We start from the raw sequence: 20455 nt of genomic DNA on the forward strand, positions 1-20455 counted from the left end.
GTAGTACACAATTCGCTGTATTAAGAAACTGGGGCGCTCAGAGAAGAGTAACAGAATTCTCTCCACACAAGCATTGCTCAGGAGGTAGGCACTTTGAATGAAGACGAGCTAGCCACTACACAAAGTGCTTTGTTCTTCTGTAGATGTTTGTTGGTGTATGCGAGTCCTGGTTAATATCTGGCGAAACATCTGAATCCGAATCAATCAGGCTCTCACATTGTGGTGGTAATAGCTCGCAAACCTTGAATGTGCTGCTAATATCTTGGTCACTGTCAGTATCTGGAAAGGAAAAGGACATTCAGTTTGAATCATCAATTCAACTGAGAGACAATTCACTGAAGAAAAAAGCTTGTAAAATCTAACATTTCCAATGAATGAAACACAGCCATATATATGATAATGTAGATAATATGTATTACAAATATTAAATACGTATTACCATTTGCTCACTTTCAGTTATTACAGTTACATGTATGATACATACATTAAATATATTAAACATGGATAGCAAAGTGACAGTGCAAACTCGTTTTTCAGTGAAATCTAAACATTCTTTGATGACTAACCTGATGTAACATCTGTCATTCACCCGAAAAATCTGTAGAAACTAATAAACATCTTGTCGTTACGGAGATGGAGATAACGTGTTTTTCTTGAAACAAACGTCTGGCAGTGAGAACAGAAAAGCCGCATTTCTCCTGGAATTTAAAATATATGTATATATTGAATCCATGTACAGTTACACTTTGAGTGAGGTCAAAAAGGTTTATTGTATGTATCTACATAGTGTCTGCTTCATTCTAAAGCTATATGAATAATATTATTATAAAAGAGATTCCCTTACTGGGCATATAACAGATAATATAGCGTGAATTATAAATACCAATGAAGGCCTCTTGTCATTCTCCGAGTTTGTTGGTCCACAATCCATATCTGTAAATCAAATAACTGACACAATGATTCTTTCAGAAATATGAAACTTGAGGTGTGATGACAATGTCAATGCATTGTAGGGCTAACACATGCAACATGTACTGATGGACAAGGTTTTAATGGTTATAAAACAAATATCAAATCATCAAACTGATTAACAGGTACAACTGACACATAACATAAGATAGTAGATAATGAACTAATGAATGTATGATGTGACTTTGTTGAAATATTTCTGGAGAACAGATTGTATGAACAGATATAACGAAGACATATATACGGAATATCTCCGGGTACCCATGTTAAAACAAATATTGTAGAAACCAACGATATTTCAGAAACTTATTTCTTGCAATGTCCACAAAGAACTGTGTCCCTGCAGCAGAAAGTGCCACGAATAGTCTACAGAATTTATGAATACTTGCATGTACAAATCATAGCCAAATGGACAGTGGGATTGTGCTTCATTCTTCATTTACACTGACAAATGAATTAAGGTTTGAAAGAAATTGTGACACATCACCAAATTATATCAGTAATAGTAATAAAGGTATTCATCAAGTTAACTTAAAGGGTTGATAGGGATAGTAGATCTGTGTGTATAACTGAAAAGAACAAACAATGTTAATATTTCTAATCCCCGTGCATGTTTTGAGCACTGTGCGTAAATTACTTACATGGTACGTGGGGGGTCCATCCAGCAGAAATATATCCGGATACTACCTTCTCCTGACAGGTGTTTAGAAAATAACTTATTTGCCACAATAAAGTTTCTCATGAGTGCTAAATCAGTAGGACTCATGACGCTCGGGCCAGTTAAAGTAAGGTGGACATGTTTTCAAAATTAATCACTGTTAATAATCGCAAGGCCAACATATTGATGCTTGACACTGAGAAAAAACAATCATTGACGCTAATGCGATGAAAAGACCGCTAAAACCATAACTGCCCACTGTTGTCACTTTGAGTACTTACATTCAACCCGCTGAATTGCACTTTTCACACTCCCCTTTGATGTCGGCAATGTAAACAAATAAACGAATGGCGACAGGATCACGTCCACACGAGACTATCTAATTGTTACAAAAACAACTCACAACAGGGTGTACCTTCTTCTTTTGTTGTAGAACGCGGAAATCTAATGTCAAATGGTCATATTAGGTTTATTGTAAAAAAACAATGACATAACCGTGTATTTCCCGTGCGTGTTAGCGAGACGCCATCTTGTTTGGCGGGTAGGAACAAATTTGTTTTCCTAGCAAGAGCTTTATCAGGATTTCACCAATGTGTTACTTTTTCGCAAATTAGACTGTTGTAAGACACACGAGACAGAGCAGGATTATTTACCAGCTGCAGATGAATGGAATATCGTTCTTTTATGTTGATATTGATGGATACATTCCTGAACAAGGTAGTATCCTGGCATTGTTCTATAAAATTAGTCTGTTTTACATTCATTATTTGCATTTTGTTTTAATTTATTTGTTGTAGCATTCGGCAGAATCTATTTCACAGAAAACACACACTAGATCGCGTATGTGTGTAAAATAGGATCCACATTGGCAATCTATACAATGTATAAATGTTGCTGTGATGTTAGAAATTTACTATGTAAAAGCACACTGTGTGTTCTTTCATTAAATTCCAAAATCATACAAATATAACTATAAACTAATTAGGGTTATGAGACAAAATTTAGAGACGTAAATTGGCTTCGTTATTTTCCCGTCCTAATAGTTTTTTACCATTTCAACCACTGCCAGATGATTAACCTTCAAAGTGTTTCATTTGTTTTCATAATACCTTTGTAATGAAGTAAAATTACTTGACCTTAGTTGATCTGTCTATAATTAAACTCTCAGTTTTCTCAGTTTACTCTCAGCATAGGTCACGAACCAGTCACGATTTCTAGGATATCATCCGGGTACTCTCGGGTGAAAAACAATAACAAACGTTTACACCAGTCCACGGAAATTGCTCCGCATCAGTGCCCCTTTAAAGTTTTGAAAATAATTGCTAGGAACACAAATTTGTTCCTACCCGCCAAACAAGATGGCGTCTCGCTAACACTCACGGGAAATACATAGTTTTGACTTTGTTTTTTCACAATAAACCTAATATGACCATTTGACATTAGATTTCCGCGTTCTACAACAAAAGAGGAAGGTACACCCTGTTGTGAGTTGTTTTTGTAACAATTAGATAGTCTCGCGTGGACGTGATCCTGTCGCCATTCGTTTGTTCGTTTACATTGCCGACATCAAAGGGGAGTGTGAAAAGTGCAATTCAGCGGATTGAATGTAAGTACTCAAAGTGACAACAGTGGGCAGTTATGGTTTTAGCGGTCTTTTCATCGCATTAGCGTCAATGATTGTTTTTTCTCAGTGTCAAGCATCAATATGTAGGCCTTGCGATTATTAACAGTGATTAATTTTGAAAACATGTTCACCTTACTTTAACTGGCCCGAGCGTCATGAGTCCTACTGATTTAGCACTCATGAGAAACTTTATTGTGGCAAATAAGTTATTTTCTAAAATCCTGTCAGGTGAAGGTAGTATCCGGATATATTTCTGCTGGATGGACACCCCCCCCCAACCCGCCTTCTCCCCACGTACCATGTAAGTAATTTACGCACAGTGCGCTCAAAACATGCACGGGGATAAGAAATATTAACATTGTTTGTTCTTTTCAGTTATATACCCAGATCTACTATCCCTATCTACCCTTTAAGTTAACTTGATGAATACCTTTATGACTATTACTAATATAATTTGGTGATGTGTCACAATTTCTTTCAAACCTTAATTCATTTGTCAATGTGAATGAAGAATGAAGCTAGCAAGTATTCATAATTTCTGTAGACTATTCGTGGCGCTTTCTGCTGCAGGGACACAGTTGTTTGCGGACATTGCGACAAGTAATTGTCAAGAAAAACAGCCTAAAATCACAAGAAATAAGTTTATGAAATATGGTTGGTTTCTACAATATTTGTTTTAACATGGGTACCCAGAGATATTCCGTATATATGTCTTCGCTATATCTATTCATACAATCTGTTCTCCAGAAACATTTCAACCAAGTTACATCATACATTCATTAGTTTATCAAATTATCTAGTATCTTATGTTCTGTGTATCCAGTTGTACCTGTTAATCAGTTTGATGACTTGATATTTCTTTTATAACCATTAAAACCTTGTCCATCAGTACATGTTGCATGTGTTAGCCCTACAATGCATTGACATAATCATCACACCTCAAGTTTCATATTTCTGAAAGAATCATTGTGTCAGTTATTTGATGTACAGAATTGGATTGTGGACCAACAAACTCGGAGAATGACAAGGCGCTTTCATTGGTATTTATAATTCACGCTATATTATCTGTTATATGGGAATCTCTTTTATAACAATATTATTCATATAGCCTCATAATGAAGCAGACACTATGTAGATACATACAATGAACCTTCATACAATAAATTTCCATCTCCGTAACGACAAGATGTTTATTAGTTTGTAAAGAATTTTCGGGTGAATGACAAATGTTTCATCAGGTTAGTCATCAAAGAAGTTTTAGATTTTACCAAAAAACGAGTTTGCACTGTCACTTTGCTATCCATGTTTAATACATTTAATGTATGTATCATACATGTAACTGGAATAACTGAAAGTGAGCAAATGGTAATACGTATTTAATATTTGTAATACATATTATCTGCATTATCATATATATTGCTGTGTTTCATTCATTGGTTGGATTTTACAAGCTTTTCTTCAGTGAATTGTCTCTCAGTTGAATTGATGATTCAAACTGAATGTCCTTTTCCTTTCCAGACACTGACAGTGACCAGCACATTCAAGGTTTGCGAGCTGTTACCACCACAATGTGAGCGCCTGATTGATTCGGATTCAGATGTTTCGCCAGATATTAACCAGGACTCGCATACACCAACAAACATCTACAGAAGAACAAAGCACTTTGTGTAGTGGCTAGCTCGTCTTCATTCAAAGTGCCTACCTCCTGAGCAATGCTTGTGTGGAGAGAATTCTGTTACTCTTCTCTGAGCGCCCCAGTTTCTTAATACAGCGAATTGTGTACTACTGCAACTGCCCTGTTGCATTAAAATGTGAGCTTTTCTAAGAAATGAAACAGTTGCTTCATAACATTTCCAGAGTTTGTTTTTTGTTATAATAAATATGTAATAAAGATAATTCAACATATTTCAGTTTTCTAAACTAAGCGAACTCTCATTGTCACCTTCCTTGTACAGAAACCTAGCGGAAACCTACATTACCCAAGATCCACGAGGTTTCCGCAAGACCAGAAACTTACTCACTCCAGCTATAAAAGGTTTCAGTAAACTGAAACTAAATGGAAACTTCCAACTACAGTTTCAGTTGACGGAAACATGACGGAAACCAAGACTTGTTCAGTTTCAGTCTCTCATTGCGCGTTTCCTGAAACTGAAACTTAGCGGGAACCTACATTACCCAGTATCCATCAGGTTTCCGCAAGAATGGAAACCAAGTTATTTTTGCTGTGTAACAATCTCAGTTATTAATGTAGACTACAAATAATAAAATATTTAATTATTTACAATTCTGATAGCAAATCAAATATATTAAACAAACAATAATTAAATGAGAGATGGTATTAGTAAAAAGATCCTTCATAGTTCGTGAATTACAATACTGTTCCCTCGGTGCAGGACGACTTCATGGACTTGTGTTTAAATTTGTATCTGGGGATGAAAGGCAAAAACGCGTTTCCTGAGGTCAGGGAGATAATTTTCATTCCTTTACGCTACTATTGGCATTAATCTAGTAATATTAATAAATTATAGGCTTCACCCATAGAGCCCATGTGTGAAATTGAACATAGGTCATCAAGCAAGGGCTTGCGGATAAACACGTTTCCTTCAGCCAACTTACTTGTACACAGCATTTTACGTCATCTCTTTCCACTTAGGAAGCTACCTTGTAAATGATGAACCAAGCATATCATGGGAATCTATCCCTTGAATCTGTCCCTTGAACCGTGTTTCTCATTACAAAAAGACAGCACACCTCAAAGCACACATAAACCTATCTTGCTAGTACCTATACAGGTTTGTTCAACCAAAAAGAAACGGAAACAGGCAACTGGTGCGTGAAATATAGTTTTATTGAGAAACAACACGTTACACGGGGAACATAAAACCATTTGATATGAAACTTTGATGGAGGCTTTAACGCCTACTCTGAATCTCATGAATTACTCTGTTTAACACAGAAATCTGTATTCAAAGAATGAATACGTTTTTTGTTTTACGCCATCCATTTGAAACAGTCTGAAGCAATATCTTGGTGAACACAAAAAATGGCCGTCACACATTGTACCAGTGTGAGAAACTGAAACCCCACAGAAACGAAGTCGTTATGATCGATCCCTCTCCCACAATTCAAGAAATGTACGCTATACTGTGAGGAAAAGAGTGTATTTCGGTTTGGTGCAATGCCACAGTAGCTTTACTGGACTGAAAGGGGTTGATTTGATAAGACGTAGGTTAAACATGACGGTTTACCAGACCGACAACCTTTGATGCGCCTCTTCTCCAGCGTACTACACATTATATTGCACAGTCAATTGAGAGAACTACACTTATACCGAATGAAAATAAAGTAGGGACAGTACCAAAAAACCCCGTAAAATATGCCTCATTATAATTGAGTTTGAAAGAATGCTTGAGGCAAACATCCATTTGTGTTCCAAATGTGAAAGTGTGAGTGGCTGTCTACCTGTAGCAATACTACGCCCAAGTTTGCCCCAAAATGTTTAATGGGAGTCATAACCGATGAAAGAGACGGCCATGGAAGAGTGAGTGAGTTTAGTTTTACACCGCACTTAGCAATATTCCAGCTATATGGCGGCGGTCTGTAAATAATAGAGTCTGGGCCACACAATTCAGTGATCAAATAACACGAGCATCGATCTGCATAATAGGGAATCGATCGATGTATCAACCAAGTAAGAATATAATGTAGAAACAAAAACGACATTTATGTGTGACGTAACATACATTTGGTGAACTGAGTTACAGAATTTACTGATGGTCTCAACGTAAACCCACTATGGAACCTACTCGTTCTGAGCAGTTCAGGGGAAAAGGCCTGAACTCAGAATGCGTCCTACTTTGTTAGCGTCTGAGAAGAGCTTGAAAGTTATGTTTAGCAATCCCTACGTAAAGGTATCATTGGTCTAGATTGTGTGCATGGTGAATGCGATCATTCTCTTTCGACTGAAATCAAGGTCGCCATCCACGACGTTCTTTTCTCCGATTATCTGTATATACGCAGATACCTCTTCCTAATCTAAACATCCCATATATGTATTATAACGTGGGATAATCATTATTTCCATTGTAGGTTAGTACTTATCATTGTACATAAATTGTTACTAAATACAAGTGTTTTGAAGACCAGAGGGCCTGGGAACTCGTATAATAACAACATGGATTACCAGTGCAGTACTCCTAGACTGAAATAAAATCATTGTAAATCATTGTTTTTAATACCTGTTCTAGTTCACGTTTGACTTCACATTTGCAATATTGCAGTCATATCGTGACGAGAACATTTTGATACTGAAATGAAATATGTATACATTATAAAAACCTGTCATCAAAGAACAGTAAAACCACTAGAATATCACATTTACAATTAAAACTAGTGCGGAGTGTTAAAACAAATACCGCTGTTTGGACAATACAACATAAAATACGGGCTGTAGATCGCCAACAACGGAAGGTAGATCACCATACTAGGGACCATGGGGACTTACAGTACCTTTGCTACCTGCATGGACCCCAGATGGATTTACACCATCCCCTCAGCCACTGGCGATTATACTGAAATTTAGCCATTATTAAAAACAACAAATATACTACGATAAAAAAAGTTTATCGTGACGAGAACATTTATCACTGAAATGGAATATATGTACACTGTAAAAACCTGTCGACGATGGGCATTATATCGCAGATATAAATATAAAACAAGCATTAAAAACAAAAACATTGTAATTAAAGAAGACAATACATTCTGAAATATGGGCTACAGATCGCCAACAACTGAAGGTAGATCACTATACTAAGGACCATGGGGACTTACAGTACTTTTGCTACCTGCATGGACCCTAGCTGGATGTACACCATCCCTTCAGTCCCTGGCAAGTGTACGAAATGCTAGCCAAAATTAAAATAACAACACTACTACGATTAAAAACTCGGTAGACTTAAATTTACATAGAATGTTTTGGGACTTAGGTACCCTCTCAGGAGGACAATAATTTTCCAATACTTCAACCACCTTTGAGGGTACAGCCACTAACAATCTCAGTTATTAACCTAGACTACCAACAACACCAAAAACTATCGATTTACAATTCATTTAACAAATCCAATTCTTTTAAAAATGCAATAATTAAATGAGAGCTGTCACTAGTAAAAAGATCTTTCATAGTACGTGATTTAAAATAGGTATCCCTTGTGATGGAATATTCAACACAGTCAAGCAAGACATGCTTTTTTAGCCCAGGTAGGTATAACCGATGACCGAGGGTTTTACTGCAGTTTATTAAATGTGTTAGGGTGAAATATGCATGTCTGCTGGTAATTTTGATTTTTGATACGGGGTGGGAGGTACCGAAAGATATACTCATAGATAATGTAATATGAACATGTGTCACGGTGCTGGCACCGTAAGTTTTACAAGTTAATCATATTTGAATTGGGATGAAAACACCTGACCACAAAACTCATGATTGTTGCGCACAATGTCGTTGAAAGAGATTTGCTGTTTCGTTCACGTATAATAAAGATACCGCTACCACTTCAAGAATCCCTGGGGAAAGACGACACTTTCCGTAGACAGATTCGGCCATGGTGCAGACAAAGGATGTTTCAGATGAACATGCTCTTGCGCAGGATTCAGGGTCAGATATGGTAAGTGATTTATCGTTGTAGCCCATTACACCCACACCCGTCAGCTGCGTGTATTCGTTTCCGTATGATCCGCAAGCTGGAATAGACAATTCGTCTTATGTAACACGTGATGAGAGATATATATTCATAGCAGTATGTGACAAAAGTCAGATTAACATTAATAATAGCATGTAACCGAATAATACGTGGTATATATGACCAGTTGATCATAAGAGAGAGTTCCTGGCTCATTAATAGGATTCTGGGGCAAACATTGTACTTGGTGCACTGAACTGTACTGTGACGTACAGTTGTTGCATTCCATACAGAACATATCTAGGAATGGGAACAGTGAGTGAGTGAGTTTAGTTTTACACCGCACTCAGCAATATTCCAGCTATATGGTGGCGGTCTGTAAATAATCGAGTCTGGACCAGACAATGCAGTGATCAACAACATGAGTATCGATCTGTGCAATTGGGAACCGATGACATGTGTCAACCAAGTCAGCGAGCCAGACCACCCGATCCCGTTAGTCGCCTCTTACGACAAGCATAGTCGCCTTTTGTGGCAAGCATGGGTTCCTGTTCTACCCCGGGACCTTCACGGGAAAGGAATGAGAACAGCTACAGCAAGTAAATATTGAACACACTTGTACTCACATTTCACGCATGATTTCGTGGAGGGGTCAAACCTGCGCCCAAAACCACACCCACAAAGCCCTGCTCTGAATGAGGCGGTTACAGGACATTTATCGGACAGGCATCTTCGGGTGGCAATTTGCAGTTCTAGAAATAATCAATGAAATCAATATAACTCTTAAGTCATCAACGGCAAGAAATCATGTAGAATTTGGTTTTTTTTAAAAAAACACGTACAAATCATGAATCTGTCATTGATCATATCTGTATCTTGTCTGTAGATGAACCACATCGAACAAAGATAAACTGCACTAATGCAGACATACGTGCAAACACTGAAGGTGTTCAAGAAATGAAATGGTGCCATGTTGCCTATGTTGTGCTAAACTCTTTCGAGGAGGGACAATAGAGGGGTACTAAATACACTAACTGGACACTTAAAGACAGGATATACTACAATGGTGTGTCCATACCTGCAAACAAGTGGGCTAGGTATCCTGCAATGGTGCCGACATACAGGACACTGGAGCACACCGAACCAGAATACACCACAGTGGTGCCGATTTCCCTGCACCAACACTCCCTACACTAAGTGACACGTCTCAATACATGTACACAAAAGAAAACATTTCGGGTAAGTGGGTGTATTTTCCTACACATGTGTACACACCACCAACCACTTTGGTTTAGGCAATAGAGTAAGGCCTGAATACATTTTAGGTTGACAACTGATTGTTTGTCTTATTCCAAACAAATAACAACGATTGACTGATCGCAATGATGAGCCTCAACTTCATGTGCATCAACCAAATCATCTGTCGAGTCTGAGATACCAATCCCATTCATGTCCTTCGAATGTTAAGCTCTAAGCATGGTATACCGCAGTGAAAGACCTAGCGACAAGATGTACTTCAATGTTGACTACATACCACAACATAAACTTAACTATTTTAAGCTTGGGACTGTATTGTACAGATCTCATACCTGTGCACATGGTGAACCACCTAGAGCCAGATGAGCTGCGGAGATCTGCAGCGTTAGTTCTGTGGGGATAGGCAAAATAGCCGGAGCAGATACCAGTCAGTGGGTTATAGATGAAGCTCTTGCAGAGGACGTCGTTGTAACAACGATGTAGGCAGTCGACACGAGCTGACAAAACGGACGTCCATCTGAGACCTTTCGTTGTATTAACGCCATCACGGCTAGGAAATGACATGATACTGCATGATATTGGTACCGCACCAACTTGGAGAATGACATTTAAGGACAAGAACTGCACAACATTCGCAACTGTCTTGTAACCTACCATGTTTCCGTGTGTAGCGACACTGACTGGTGTGTTTCTGTCTCAGAAACCAACTTGTATTGCTTCTTCAATAATTGAGTGAAACAAAGTATTCCAAACAATGACGCTTTGATGACGTTTGACAGGTAGCAGACAACGCTATAAAACATGTGGAGAACCATTTGTTCCAGTCATATACTGACTATAACATCAACCAGCGTATAATAAGGCACACTATGTTCTGCACAATGGGAGTCACTGTCTTGTGAAATAGGGTTGTGAAATTTCCTGTGAAATTGGTTTCATGGAGACACTGCTCTGTAAGTTGTTGCATTATCAGTGTGCCCTGTATAATAGCGGGAACGGGGGTGCATTTGCTAGTTGTGCAAGTTGTGACGGCTAGTGTTTTGCATGGGGAAATAATGACAAGTGTACTATTTGTATGTCACGTGTTGTCATGTGAGAAACTTTAATATGGTAAATGTAATAAGGAACCTACATCATGCGATACTGGTTGATTGCACACAGCTGTATCGGTACAGTTGTAGCTGTATGATAGCAGTCTGTAAATACCCGAGTCGTGCAAGGCAATCAAACAATCCAATGATCGACATCATGAGCGTCGATATACACGATACAAGCCTAAATACGACATATATTCTCCATATATTGTGTTGTTCATGTTTATGATAGCCCATATCCTGAGGGCGTGTGTACTCCCTGTTTATATGATCAAACACATGAACTGTTCAAAAGAATTATTATTTTATAGTAATGCTTCCTCCAGGTAAAACAAGAGATACATGTAGGATAAACAATAAATGTAAATGATGCAATAGAAAACTGTCATCTGTTTTTGTCTCGTGTCAAGACAAGGCAGTTTGATAATAGAACTTCAAGAACCGTTGGACAAACAAACTCCCTTCTACAGTCATATACGATACTCTTTGGAGTTAGTTCTTTAGGACGCAGATGACATATGCTCCCTACTGCCTGTAACACAAATGAGTGTCACTTCTAGAGTGAAATGCGCAACTGACAATGATTATTGTTTGTTCTTCTTTTCATAAGCATACTTATGTTATTACCTACATTCTAAGAAGTGGGAAATTCTAGAACAAAAAGATTAATAATGTCTCAATTATAGTGTAGGAGGAAGTGTGTTAATGGCCGAAGATCTGGGTTTGAATCTCCAAGTACAAACTTTGAGATCTTTGAGAACTTTGAACTCTTTCTGGTAACTTCTGAATTCACATTTTTGGACGAGTCACATCCACATCCACATCCACATCCACATCCACATCCACATCCACATCCACATCCACATCCACATCCACATCCACATTTACGAATGTACTAAACTTTACTGGGCGCACTTGTTCAGATTAATTAGCGCTGTTGGGGCTCGAACACGCTTCGCGGGATTACAGACTTCGTTAGTGATGCATTTAGCGGATGGCAAAACGTGCATCTAGGAGATTTTGCAAAATGCTTGCCGTGAGCTTGTATGAAAAGGTAGCAAATTGGTGTCCATACATCTCCAGCAGACAAAACCTCCGAAATCATGCCACAGTTAACAGTGCAAGAGAAAGAGTGCTATAGGTATAAGGCAGATAAGCGCTAACAGCAGCCATATTGCAAGCGCCCTTAACTGTACACGCGGTACAATCACCAAGCTGTTACAGCGTTACAGTAAGACTCATCTGCGTAACCGGGTCATCACGGCACCGAAAACAGCTGCAACGGCCCTATATCGACAAGCCTTTCTATGATGTCAATATGCAGCAGGTATCAGAGTTCAACGCCCTTTGCGTGGAATGGCGCTGACGCAGGAACATCGTCGTCGTAGGTTACAGAGGACAAGGACCGGTACGAAATTGGCAGTGTTTATTTACAGACGATAGTCGATGCACCGTTTTCCATATTGACGGTTGGGTGCGAGAATACGGTCGCACGGGATAATGACCTTAGCAGACCTACGACTAAGTCCATCCTTTTGGAGGAGAAGATGTGATGGTGTGGGGAGGGTCTTGTGGGAATGAACAAGCACGATTGGTTGTGATGCGGGAAAACTTTAACGCTCAAAGATTTTGAGATGGCATTCTTCAACACGTGGCAATACCATTTCTGCGCCAGCAGCAACAGGGAACACTTCTGCGGCACGACAACGCCAGGCCCACACAGCGCGAAGTGTTCAGAACTTCCTGAACGCCCAGAATATCCAAGTTATTCCATGGTAAGCACACTAGCCGGACTTACCCAATAGAGCACTTGTGGGGTCACCTGAATGGCCAGGTGAGAAGGCAGCCTCCAGCGAACCGACAAGAACTTGCAGACGCTTTCAGGAATGAGTGGAATAGGATTACGAGTGACGCCATTCGTAGGCTGAGAGGGCGAGTCTGGGCGTGTACTGCTGCTGGAGGTGGTCACACTCGTTTCTATGGGTGTGTATGCGTAACCAGAGACTTGAAATGACTGAAACATTCCATTCACATTGACTCTATCTATATCTTCTTGTATCTATGAACTGTGTTCTTTCATGACACGTGCTCTTCATCTGTGATGAATTTCTCATAGCAGTGTTGGTGCATGGTGCTGGCGTCATCAAATGCACTATAACTTATAAACATTGTATGTTTTGCTTTGATTTTATTGATCATTAATAACGGTTCTCACTTTCTTTTGGTCAGTAGTTTATTTATGAAAACATAACACGATTCCAGATGTACTGGCGAAGTTTCAGAATCATTAGTGATTTTATGAAAAACTGATATCAGCGATAATCAATATGCTGCATTTGAAAGTCCATACAACAGGTAATTATCGGTGTCATCTGTCCTTCTAGCATCCCTTCTCATAGATAGATTTTCATTACATCTTCGGCAGTCATTTAAGCAATAGGCCATAATTTCTTTATCATCCTTCGATTCTTTTTATTGAAGCAAATATTCTTTAAGAAAGCTATATAAACTGACGAAGACGTTAGTGGCATAAGTAGCTGATGTGTAGGAAAATAAACAAAACATTAATATTTATCTTTTTCAGTTGTGAGTGATATGCTTGCCTATTTGGTAGTCACTTTGATTACATGTTATATTTGAATGTCGAAACCTTTCTTGTGACAGCGAACACAACAATATCTCTAATCATCTTACACGATAATGTTTGGAATTTTCAATCTTTTTTATAACAATATCTGAATGCTGATGTTGGACACTGATAGGTTCATGTACGGATCACAATGACACAGCAGTATTTCTCGGCGGTATGGCTGCACTGTTCCTTAATACATATGATATATAATGCACTGTGTCCCTGAAGACACTGAATACAACTATCTATGCATTTTCTGAAGACACTTGTGAATTGAACAAAATGGAGGTTCATCTAATTAATGAGTATGTGTTCATCTATAAATTAGACGGAATATGGATTTCTGGAATATCCGTCGGTTTCTGGAATATGCGTCTGTGCAGGCGTTCAGAAAACGATATTACACTGTATTATTCTTCAGATTCCTGTCAACAGTATGGTAGAATAATAGCTCAAATAGCTGTTATTCAAGGAGTAAAGATTCACGTCGTCTAAGCGTAACTCATCTCTGTGATATTTGTAAATCTTCTATCCATACATGCTTTTACATACATGTATACTATTAATATTATTTATATGGATTCATCATGTTGCATCTGTACCTGTGGTATAGTTTCTCATTAACATGTATTTTCTGTTGTCGGAATTGAAGTAAGTCCAATACAGAGATGGGATCAAATGTCTTTGAAGTATACATACAAACGACTGGAACATTGTGTTCGTAGCGCTACCACATTAGCATGTCTATGCTGAGCTTTCGAGTTGGTTTCAACAATTGACTGAATCACAGTCTCATCGTCAGCAGTGAGATTTCGACCTCTCTTTTTCCTTGGGTTGCAGGCGACATTTTGCGCTTCAGTTTTGGTAAACCGGAAGTTTGGGATATATGGAATCTAACCAGTGACGTTAGCCACACAGTAAAACGTTGACGGTAACGTTAGCAAACGACATGACTAACCACTTTTTCAACAGCGCATATTTATCGTTCTGTTACCTTAACGGCTTGTAAAGGTTTCACCCGGTTGTTGAGATAATAAAGCATTGAACAACCGAGCCCAGAAAGGTGAACTGTGGCATTCGTTGTGTATTGATGAACTGCTTGGTTACCACTGGCCACAAACACCTGTCAAGTACGTCTATATACGTCAGAGTGTTCATGTTGCCTGCCACAAACGCTAAAACTCTGGTCCCATAGTAAGTTATGCAGCCCCTCATTATTAACTTTAAGCCACCTTTCAAACTTTTTTGTCTAGACTTTGATTGTTCCATCTGGACCGATAACAATTATCTTTTCATCGCTCAATATTAGTTATCGCCACAGGTGATCAATATTCCAGTGTAATTTTCCCCTGCTGTATTGGAGACGCTTTGTCCTAGCTTCTTACAAACAACCCTTTTATCATAGCCCAAATGTGTACTTCACGCTAAATGGATCCAGTTGAAGCAGGCACAGGTAATGAAGTATTATATTCCCTACTTAATTATTATCCACCTGAGAAGGGATGTGAATCCCATTTCCTTCAAAGGTTTTTTCATACCATAATGCACACATACACACACACACACACACATGCATACACATACGCATACATAGACACGCACATACATGCATATACATACACATACATGCACATGCACATATACACACATTCACATAAACGCACATGCACATGCATGCACATATACATACACATGCACATACATACACATGCACATACATACACATGCACATACGTACACATACATACATATACACATAAATATACATTCACATGCGGCACCTCCTCGTGGTGGGTGCTAGTTAACGCTAAGAGCTGTTCAAACCCCCGTGTGGACTCGGGTCAACTGGGTCCATAGCACCCCATTTCTGGTCGCGAGGAACGACCGAATTGGGCAACCAGTTTGCCGTAGGTTGCGTCCCGTGTCGGTAGAGGACGGTAGTCTGGTGGTTGAGGGCAGTAGGAGCCTGAACCGTGTTCCTGTTGCTCAACACACCACTTTGGCCCTTCCTTCACCTAGACGGGTGTTAGAATCGCCCCGATTCTGTCAATCGGCTGGTCACGAAAAGCCTTGTGTATGGGTGAGTGTGTGAGTAAATATTTAACGTCACATCGGCAATATTACAGTCATGACGAGAACGATTAATTGTAAAAATAGAAATGAATTAATAGCACATACATTGTAAAAACCTGTCAACAAAGGACAATAAAACTAACTAGAATATCACAGAGAAGAATGTAAAGCTAGTGATAAGACCTAAAACAATGTATTTATAGAGGACAATACAATATAAAAATGAGCTATAGGTTGCCAACAGCTGAAAGTACATCGCCATACTAAGGACCGTGGGGGGTTACAGTACATTTGCTTCCTGCATGGTCCCTAGCTGGATTTACACCATCCATTCAGCTGTTAGCAAATCTAGCCATACAGTAAAAGAACACGATTCTACGATTAAAAACCTGGAAAACTTAAATTTAGATCAAATCACTTAAGTATTTCTGTGTATGGACTTGCATGTCATTACACAAATTTATTTTGAAAATGTTTTACTTTTGGACTTGACACATTTGTTCAGATCTAATGTTAATGATTTTTCAAGGTGATGTTTTGAACTGTGCCTAGAGTCTTATGACCAGAAGGCGGTGGCTCATGGGCCAGTCTGGTGGATTTGTTGTATATATAACTCTTCTCCTTGAGCATATCATCCGAGTATGGTGCTGCAAGTTGGAGACACACTTGTTTTCAGCATTGTCCGTGTGATACTCTGTGGTGGGTGGGGAGCTCGGGTGATGGACCTTAAAACACAAACCATGGCTTACGAAACCCCTATTACCAAGGAAAAACGTCCTCTTGGCACACATCCTGATGTTAATGAACAAAGACCATCCACATCTATTGACTGTTCGCCACGTTGATAGTACTTGAGACCGTTGACATGACGCCTTTGAAGCTGAATCCTTTCGCTGTTTCAAGAGGCATACAAGACGTAGTAGGTAATGTTAAAAACGTTAAACGTTTGCGTACAGGTTCTCTTCTTATTGAATGCAGAAAGATACAACAGGCAACTAACCTCCTGCCATCTAAATCTTTTGTCGGCATTCCCGTATCAGTCTCTGTCCACCGAACGCTTAACACCAGCAAAGGCACAGTGAGAAACCGAGACCGCCTTTTTGCTAATATGCTGTGTGCTCACTGTAGAAAGAAGACACACACAAGTAAAGATTGTGACAGTAGTTATAAGAAATGTACTAACTGTTCAGGAGATCATTCCTCTTTTTCAAAAGGGTGTCCGATATGATGGAGATAATCAAACTCGAATTCATCCAAAAAATTGGGTTTTCTGAAGTGAAACAGCTTGTCCAGAGATCTGAAGTAACAGGAACGTATGCTTCAAAAACTCAGACATCATCTGAGGCGGCGAACAAAGCAGCCAGATCAACTTCAGGCTGTTAAACAGATTTGACGTGTGTGAGCACTGATTCACCACTTTTGCACCCTGTAGTATCTACCCAAACTGCTGAGCCACTTCCTGGCACGTCTCAAAGTCAACCAGATCGTGGTCATAATGCGTCATCTCGGCCCACCACAAGATATCAGTGGTTGTGTAACGTACAACAAATTACTAAAGGCAAAAGTAAACCTAAGCCTGATTCTGTACAAAAACAAAGTGGCTGAGCCCCAAAAGGGTCTGAAAATAGTATGAAACTTTACAACAAATATGGATCACTTGAGGACCTGGACGTTTCCGAAAATATCCATTCTAGGGCACAGCTTGTCGCCCACCAAACAAATGCGGGGTAGATACCCAATAAATCCCCCGAAAAGATAGTTTACTTCCACAATATCGTAAAGAGAACTGGGGCATAATTATAATGAGTTACAGTTATTTGTCCAGGATTGTACGCCGTCAGCATTCTGACTGCGGGAGACTTATTTTAAGCAGACAGATCCTTTTGAGCTACGTCATTTCAATGCTTGTCATTACATTATCAACTCCTGAAGCACGTACCAGAATCCTGTTTAGAGACGCTCTTATCAATTTTTGATGATATTTGGACTTCCGGGAAATTTCCTTCTTCATGACATGATGCTATAGTAGTTCCAATACCTAAACCTGGACGTGATCATACGGATCCACCCAATTATCGTCCGATTTCATTAACTAGCTGTGTTTGAAGGCTATGGAACGCATGATAAATAATCGACGTGTTTGGTACTTGGAAACAAATAACATCATAACACATATACAATGTGGTTTCCGTAAAAAGTACTGTCGATCACTTAGTGCGTTTGGAATTATTTGTGAAAAACGCGCTGATTAATAAACAACACGCTGTGTCTATACTTTTTGATCTTGAGAAGGCATATGACACAACCTGGAAATACAGCATTTTGAGAGATTTACATGATTTCGGTTTGCGAGGTCGTTTCCCTGAATTCATAGCCAACTTTTTAAATAAATACCCTGTCTGATCATTACAATCAGAATGAGGGTGTTCCGCAAGGCAGTATTTTGTCAGTTACACTTTTTAGTAAAAAGATAAATAGTTTATCAAAAGTTTTAGACGATTCAATTGATGGATCGTTATTTGTGGATGATTTTAATATTGCTTCTCGTGGGAAAAATATGCATACCATTGAACGGCAATTGCAGTTGTGTTTAAACAAAATAAATAAATGGTGTCTTGAAAACGGCTTTAAAGTTTCTAAATCGAAAACTAACTGCATACATTTTTGTCGTAAATACAAACCCCATAAAGACCCTGAACTGTCTCTCGATGGCACGCCGATTAACGTTGTGAAGGAAGCCATGTTCTTGGGTCTAATCTTTGATTCACACTTAACGTTTTTACCGCATATTAAATCACTTAAAACTAAATGCCTGAAAGCACTTGATTTGTTGAAAGTGGTGTCAAATTCTAAATGGGGAGGGGATCAAGCTACCCTTCTCCATCTATATCGATCACTCGTACGTTCTAAACTTGATTATGGCTCCATCGTATATGGTGGAGCCTGCAAAAGCAGCCTTAAACTTCTTGATTCTCTCCACCACCAAGGTTTAGGACTTTGTCTTGGGTCTTTCCGAACTTCACCTATTGACAGTCTTTACGTTGAGGCCGATGAACCATCTCTTGCACGACGCCGTATCAAATTATCTTTACAATATATCATAAAACTCTGCTCTACCCAATGTAATCCTGCATATAACTGTGTCTTCAATCCTGTTTATGAGGATTTGTATAGCAAAAGGTCCTTTCTTGTTCCGCCTCTTGTGCGCAGAATAAAGCCGTTTATTGCTGCTGCTGGTATTGAGCTGGACAATATAGCTCCTTTCTGTCTTCTTTCCTCTCCCCTTTGGCAATTGGTTAGGCCACAAGTTGACCTAACAATAACTACATTTAAAAAATCAGAAACGAATGAATTACAGTATAAACAAGAATATAATCAATTGAAACATATATATGATAATTACAAATCCTTATTTACAGATGGGTCCAAGGGCGGTGGCGCAGTTGCTTGTGCCACTGTCATTGGATCCAGAACAATATCTTCTAGATTACCAGACAATAGTTCTATTTTTACAGCAGAAGCTAACGCCATATTAACAGCTCTTAAATATATTCAAAGACACCCGAAACGCAAACAGTATATAATACATTCCGACTCTCTTTCTTGCCTTGAGGCTATTAAAAACATTTCTTGTAAACATCCACTTTTAATTGAAATTATTGAACTGTATAATACTCTTGCTGCTGGCCAATACGACAGTCTTTTGTTGGTTACCCAGTCACGTAGGTATTTCTGGGAATGTGATGGCCGATCTTGCTGCAAAAGCAGCACTCAACAAATCTGTGACACCACTTCTTCTTCCATATTCAGATTACAAAGCTTGCATTAGAACGTATATCCGTGATCTGATGCAGAAGACGTGGGTCACTCAAGTATCAATAAATTACATGACATAAAACCGTATATTGGTTGCACCTACTTTGGTTGTCAGTCCAGATTTGAAGAGGTCATCATGCGACGATGTCGTATTGGCCACACAAGATATACGCATAAATATTTGCTTAAAGGTGAGGATCCTCCGTTTTGTATCCCTTGTGATGGAAGAATCACAGTCAAGCATATTCTGCTTGACTGTGTTGAGGATTCCATCACAAGGGATCAGTATTTTAATTCACGAACTCTGAAGGATCTTTTTAATAACACAAGCTCTCATTTAATCATTGCATTTTTTAGAGAATTAGATTTATTGACTGAATTGTAAATAGATAAATATATATTTTATTATTGGAAGTTTCAATTCATAAGTGTGCTTGTTAGTGGCCTCGTTTGAGAATTCATCAGAACATGTTGCGAAAACAATTTCAATCACACGTGTCTCGATATGGTGACTACAAACCATATCTATGGTAACGATATTTCCAGACAAATACACCATTCAATGACACGTTTCACATCAATGTTTACAGTTGAAAGAGAGACACTGTTGTCATCTTTGAAGCGAATACTTTATTTTTTGAGAATCCTCGT

General features: G+C 38.9%; 2 protein-coding genes across 2 annotated transcripts in view; one reads left to right on the forward strand and one right to left on the reverse strand.

Moving 5' to 3' along the window:
• Positions 1 to 20141, forward strand: part of LOC137273232 (microsomal glutathione S-transferase 1-like) — a 394294-nt gene extending 374153 nt beyond the window's left edge. The window contains exon 4 of the mRNA XM_067805743.1: positions 20130 to 20141. The gene's annotated coding sequence lies outside the window, so the exon portion shown is untranslated. The remainder of the gene's footprint in view (positions 1 to 20129) is intronic.
• LOC137274802 (uncharacterized) lies at positions 8731 to 10846 on the reverse strand. Its single transcript, XM_067808135.1, has 3 exons — positions 10522 to 10846; positions 9559 to 9684; positions 8731 to 8993 (listed from the first exon to the last, which is right to left on the reverse strand). The coding sequence occupies exons 1-3, from the start codon at positions 10844 to 10846 to the stop codon at positions 8731 to 8733; spliced, it is 714 nt and encodes a 237-aa protein (XP_067664236.1).
• Positions 20142 to 20455: the final 314 nt, after the last annotated feature.

The sequence above is a fragment of the Haliotis asinina genome, chromosome 2, assembly GCF_037392515.1.
Source record: "Haliotis asinina isolate JCU_RB_2024 chromosome 2, JCU_Hal_asi_v2, whole genome shotgun sequence".
NCBI lineage: Eukaryota > Metazoa > Mollusca > Gastropoda > Lepetellida > Haliotidae > Haliotis > Haliotis asinina.

Bases quoted from the DNA above. Each gene is read 5' to 3' on its own strand.
- LOC137274802 (XM_067808135.1), bottom strand. From the start codon at position 10,846: ATGGTAGGTTACAAGACAGTTGCGAATGTTGTGCAGTTCTTGTCCTTA. The intron at 9,685-10,521 runs GTATGAGATCTG...GATTATTTCTAG, and splicing joins GTGGTTCACCATGTGCACAG to AACTGCAAATTGCCACCCGA. The intron at 8,994-9,558 runs GTGAGTACAAGT...TGTCTATTCCAG, and splicing joins CACGAAATCATGCGTGAAAT to CTTGCGGATCATACGGAAAC.